Here is a 6,273-nt window from a genome sequence, read left to right as displayed (position 1 = left end):
CTCAAGAGAGAGGGGAGTGGGATAGTCCAAGATGGAGGGTATGTTCACCCTCTCTGGGTTTCTCCCCCAGCAGCTTCCCTGCTGTCTGTGATCAAATCTTGAGTTTGGCAGAGCTGTGCCAGTGAGGCACTCTCTAGAACTAGCGGCCCAGCCCACCCAGGGATTCCAGTATCTGCTGGAGACTCAGCACATTAGGTGGAGGAGGGGATCTGGGATTTTCCTCCTTTGTTTCCCCTCCCAGCTGAGAGTTCCAAGAATTCAGGCTTTTTTTTTCCCTCTACCCTCCCCATACCTTTTAAGTTGGGTTCAGCTGGAGGATCCCCCGGCTCTGTTGTGTTGTCAGATTTGGTTTTCTGTTCCCTCTGAGCCCTTCGTCTTTAATTGGTGGTGGAGGGCTTTATGGAGATTTGGAGCCTTACTGCTTCTACCTACCTTCACCATCTTAAATTTAGTAACATTAGATTAGGAATAAGGTTAGTTAGTGAGTGAGATAAAAGTTAAGTTATCCAAAACACTTTCCCCTTTAGAGAAAGTGAAGTCTACAAGTTTATTAGATTTTAGATAGCTTACTACCTCCTCTTCATTCCTAAAATCCACCTTCCCTCTCCCTATTTTCCTGAAGTTAATAAATCCCTTTCCTAGTTGAATTTGAGAACCTGTGTGAGGTTATGGCAAGCTATACTTACCACCAATATACATAACTAGGCAAAAACTTCATCTAAGCAAGCACTGGAACAACTGTTGTCCAGAGAGCAGTTCTGCTGATTGAGAAGACAATTTGAACCTTTTATCTGTCTCAGGGTTTAGGGAATAATCTTTAAACAGTGGAAGTTGCTAATCTCTGTGGGATCAATTCCTATCTATCACCCAATTTATCCCTGGCTTAGTCAAGCTTGTTCAGTCTCCATTACTTGACCTAAAGGGGATTCAGTTAACAGTTATTCCCTTCTGTGTAACTGTTTTAAGAGGGGGAAGGGGAAGAATTTTATTCACTCCTCCCCCTCCTCCCTGGTAAGATAGCAGCATCCTGCTTGCTCAGACTCCATTACCAACCATTGTAAATCTGATCTAAGTTAACAATTAAATGCTATAATACAGGACAATTCTGAGGGACTTATGAGAAAGAAAGCTATCCACATTCAGAGAAAGAACTGTGGAATAGAAACACAGAAGAAAAACAATTGCCTGATCACATGGTTTGATGGCAATATGATTGGGGATGTAGACTAAATGATTAACCTAATGCAAATATTAATAATATGGAAATAGATCTTGATCAATGATACCTTTAAAACTCAATGGAATTGCTCATTGGCCATGGGAGGGGGTTTTGATGTGGGGAGGGAAAGAACATGATTCATTTAACTATGGAAAAATATTATAAATTAATGAAATATATAAACTAAAAAAAACAACTCTGGGAGTGCGCGAGACAAGATGGCACTGACTCAGGGCACGAAGCGAAAAGTCTGTTACTACTACGACGGGGATGTCGGAAATTACTATTATGGTCAGGGCCACCCAATGAAACCCCATCAAATCCAAATGACTCACAACTTGCTACTAAACTATGGACTCTACCGGAAGATGGAAATATATAGGCCCCACAAAGCCCATGCTGATGAGATGACAAAGTACCACAGCGATGACTACATTAAGTTTTTGCGCTCAATCCATCCTGATAACATGTCGGAGTATAGCAAACAAATGCAGAGATTTAATGTTGGTGAAGACTGCCCAGTGTTTGATGGCTTGTTTGAGTTCTGTCAATTATCCACCAGCGGATCTGTTGCAAGTGCGGTGAAGCTTAATAAACAGCAGACGGATATTGCTGTGAACTGGGCTGGGGGCCTGCACCATGCGAAGAAGTCTGAAGCATCTGGCTTCTGCTACGTCAATGATATTGTGTTGGCCATCCTGGAACTGTTAAAGTACCACCAGAGGGTGCTGTATATTGACATTGACATTCACCATGGCGATGGCGTGGAAGAAGCTTTCTACACCACAGATCGGGTTATGACAGTGTCCTTTCATAAGTATGGAGAGTACTTCCCGGGAACGGGGGACCTACGGGACATTGGAGCTGGCAAAGGCAAATACTATGCTGTTAACTACCCACTTCGAGATGGGATTGATGACGAGTCTTATGAGGCCATCTTCAAACCAGTTATGTTCAAGGTAATGGAGACTTTTCAGCCCAGTGCAGTGGTCTTGCAGTGTGGTTCTGATTCTGTCTGGAGACCGCTTAGGTTGTTTCAACCTGACCATCAAACGCCATGCCAAGTCTGTGGAGTTTGTCAAGAGCTTCAATCTCCCCATACTGATGCTGGGAGGGGGTGGCTACACTATTCATAATGTAGCCAGGTGCTGGACATATGAGACCGCTGTGGCCTTGGACACAGAGATCCCCAATGAACTTCCCTACAATGATTACTTTGAATACTTTGGACCTGATTTCAAACTTCATATCAGCCCATCTAACATGACAAACCAGAATACCAATGAGTACTTGGAGAAGATCAAACAGAGGTTATTTGAGAACCTTCAGATGTTGCCACATGCCCCTGGTGTCCAGATGCAGCCCATTCCTGAGGATGGCATGCAGGAGGACAGTGGAGATGAGGATGAGGAAGACCCTGATAAACGCATTTCAATATGTTCCTCAGACAAGAGAATTGCATGTGAAGAGGAGTTTTCAGACTCAGATGAAGAAGGTGAGGGTGCTAGGAAGAATTCAGCTAACTTCAAGAAGGCCAAGAGGGTCAAAATGGAAGAGGAGAAAGATCGAGAGCCAGAGGAGAAAAAAGGTGGGTAGACCCATGGGCAGAACTTAGGAGGGAGGCCTCAAATCCATCAGTGCCCGAAGGCTTCTGCAGGCTGCTCATGCCTCTTGCTTGTTCCCTAAAGTGTCAGGGCCCACAAAAGAACAAGAGCTGATTTGTAATCCAGCCAGGCTGACTCACCTCCCATCAGGCCCCCCAGCCTATTGATGTGACCCATCTCCCCACAGCCAATACATACCACCCAAGCCCTTTCTGCTACCTCACACTTCCCAGGGGGGCCAACTCCTCTCAGCCTCCTGGAAAACTAGTCAAACCTGTTTATCCTTGGGTCCAGTTCCACCAGCACTGGGCAGAAGGCTCTGGAGCCTGGGGGAATACCTGTCCTTTGGGCTCACCCAGCAATGCCCCAGCAGAGAAGTTCTGTCTGGGACATGTGGGAACCCATAACTTCTTCCCTGAATCTGCTCTAGCTTTAATCCTGAGCAGGTGATGATAAGTGGGGTGGGAGGGGACAGTCAGGAAGTAGGGCAGCAGGACAGCCATTTGTCCAGCCATTTGTCATCCCTGAAATCATCTGTTTCAGAAGCAAAAGAGGAAGAGAAGTCAAAAGAAGAGAAACCTGAAGCCAAAGGGTGAGTGAAGAGTTGAGATGGGGGTGGGGTGGGGTAGAGACCCTCCTTTATTCAGCTTTCCATCTCTGACACACAATGAGGGAGCACCATAGTCATAATGGACAAGGTCTTTTGCTAGAACACGAAGTTTCTCTATGCAAATTCAACTTTAATAAAGAATTCCGAAAGTTATCCACACACCCCTAAATGACAAAAACCCTTACTCAAAGCAGGCTCCTTACGATGTAGGCAGTGTAGATGATGGTTGAGAAGCTGAGAAGCATCTCTAGATGAGTTCCTGTCTGTAGACAGTGAGTGACTTCCTTTCCTTATATTTAAACCTCCATGCCTGGCAGCAAGTGAACTGTTTCAAGCCTAAGCCAGTAGACTTGGAAATGAGAAAGAAAATTATTAGGAAATGTGAAGGATAAAAATTGAAAAAAAAAAATTTCGTTGATAGCACATTGAACACGTGTAGTGTCTGGCCACCATAGTGAAGGATTCTTCTGAGGATAAAGGAGCAAATGGCAGTGCTTGCATGAAGTCACCATGTCTTTCTAAAGAGTGCTGTTCTAGAGATGGAGAATCTATTAAACAAGATATGAATGTTCCCTTAAGCTTGATGACAGTGTAAGCCAAGGCTTGAAACCTCTTTGCAGATTTAAAGGTAAAGCACCCTGAAGGAACACAGGTATTTACCACAAGCTATAGATGGTTTGGATTTTTAAATGGTGCAAAAGTGTCAGGACAGGTTGCTAATTTGGCTATTAAAGTCAGAGTTCCAGCAAACAGTGATAGATAAAGGGTCCTACTTGCTGGAACAAATCTTTGATGACAAAACCAGCCTATTTTATCAAAAAATGCCATTTCCAACCTACATCTCAGTGGAAGAAAATACTATGCTTGGGGTATAAAGCTTGGAAACATACTCTTCTGTTTGGAGGGAATGTATCTGGCTGGGGCTTCCAAATTAGAACCTGTTCTTGTGTACCACTCAGAATCCCAGAGCATTGAAAGGAATCCTCCAGACAACATTTCCTGTTCATTATTTCACCAACCCCAAGGCATATATAACAACCATCTTTGAACAATGATGGGGTTATGCAATGGTGGGGAGTTTTGTGATGATGGTGGCATTCCTTTCAAGATTCTACTTACTTTCGATAATGCATCCAAAGTTACCTTCTCCATCTGGAAGATTTTAATGAAAATATAAATGTGATCTACCTTCTCCCTAACACTACCTCATTATTACAACCTGTAGATCAGAGAGTGATTGCAAATTTTAAGGTATATTGTTTACGAGCTACATTTGCCCAGGCCATTGCAGCTTCAGGTGCAGGTAAGGGACTTGACATTGAGAGATTTTTGGAAGTCTTATATTTCATGCAATTCTGGAATATTGCTAATGGTGTGGGAAGATGTAATAAAAACATGTTTGAAGTCTGAAGAAAGTGTAGCCACAGTTCTGCATTTTTGAGGTTTTGACAAAAGATGGAACATTTGAAGCCATCAGAAACAAAGATTAAAATTATCACTAGAACTGAAGGAGTTAAATCTCATGGAGAATTGTGGAATGAGGATCTGATTGAGTTGCTGGCTGCAAAGATGGCAGAAGAGGCAGAAACTTCTGGAACTCAAATTAGCACAAGCATTTCATCATTTGACTGAATTTTTTTCCTCATTGAAAAGATGGCTCCAAATGCTTTCTCTCATCAGATATCAAGGGAAAAGAGCCATTGTCCAAACATCCCTCCATAGCTTCATTTTTAAAAGTTGCCAAACCACCTACCAGTGATAGAGGCAAGATATAGTGGGTGTGGAAAGGGCAACATACTGCACATCTTCTGTGTTAACTTTACTGTACAGTAGCAGTGTGCCTACTTTACCTTTCATAATTCTGTTTATCCTCATGGAATGATATTTGATGTCTGCATTTTAGTACATTTTTATGATTTGCATAAAGGTATAATTTTCATTATGCTAAATGGGGCTGGGTAGGGACAAACTGTTGAATTCCATTAAAAAAAAAAATAAGCCATACAGACAAGTCATACATATATACGCAGCCAGCCAGGCCACCCACCTGCCCACCCATCCTGTGGCCTTAGTACCCAGGAGACCAAGAATGTCTAACTGGTCTTATTTCTTCTCCACAGGGTGAAGGAGGAGACCAAGTCAGCCTGAGTTCTCCAGCTTTCCTTGGGACCTGCAACCCACACCTCCTTCCCATTTCCTTACCCTTACACCCTCAGAGTTTATATTTTCTATATGTCTCTCTATTTATATATAAATATATGAAATAGAACTGGCCCCAGAACACAGGAACCAGGGGGTTTGGCTGCCTGATCCAGTGCCTTTGTTGCCCTGTATACCTGAGCCCCAGGCAGGTAAATCCATTTCTTCTTTCCCTGTATTATTTTAAAGGCGCCCCCCCCCCCTTGTCTGACTTGCTGGGGGTGGGGTGGGATTTTTTTTTTTAAAGGGCCTGGGAGCATTTTCTGGATGGGCTATTTTAAGATGACATAGGACACATTGCCATGGGTGGCTGGGTAGGGTAGCCTCTCTCACAGCCCCCTTTTCTCTGTGGGCCTTTCTTATTCTTCCAAATCTTCCAAATTTGAAATTCAGTGCAGTTTTTTGTAAGGATGACAGGTAGGTGATATGTCTGTCCAACTGGTTCCTGTGTAGGTTCGGGTACTTAAGCTAGCAGATTGGAATGTGGACCCCATCACCCTGTCCTGAGGTGAAATGTTAGCAGCTGCTTATGGGTGATCTGCCTGGTTCTCATAGTCCCTGGGCATGTGACAAGGATGTGCCTTCTTGTTTGCCAGGGGGCACCTTGTGCTCCTGTACCTCAGCAGACTCTAGGTTAAGGG

General features: G+C 43.7%; 1 protein-coding gene across 1 annotated transcript; it reads left to right on the top strand.

Moving 5' to 3' along the window:
* Positions 1 to 1,437: 1,437 nt before the first annotated feature.
* On the top strand, positions 1,438 to 5,828 carry LOC123256336 (histone deacetylase 1-like). Its single transcript, XM_044684976.1, is given in 4 exon segments — positions 1,438 to 2,228; positions 2,230 to 2,807; positions 3,367 to 3,415; positions 5,554 to 5,828. Coding segments are annotated over 4 exon segments (1,446 nt in total). The 3' UTR covers positions 5,582 to 5,828.
* Positions 5,829 to 6,273: the final 445 nt, after the last annotated feature.

This window comes from Gracilinanus agilis, unplaced genomic scaffold (assembly GCF_016433145.1).
Source record: "Gracilinanus agilis isolate LMUSP501 unplaced genomic scaffold, AgileGrace unplaced_scaffold57866, whole genome shotgun sequence".
In the NCBI taxonomy this organism is placed as follows: domain Eukaryota; kingdom Metazoa; phylum Chordata; class Mammalia; order Didelphimorphia; family Didelphidae; genus Gracilinanus; species Gracilinanus agilis.
The sequence above is the reverse complement of the archived record's forward strand: the minus strand, read 5'-3'. Positions and strand labels throughout refer to the sequence as shown.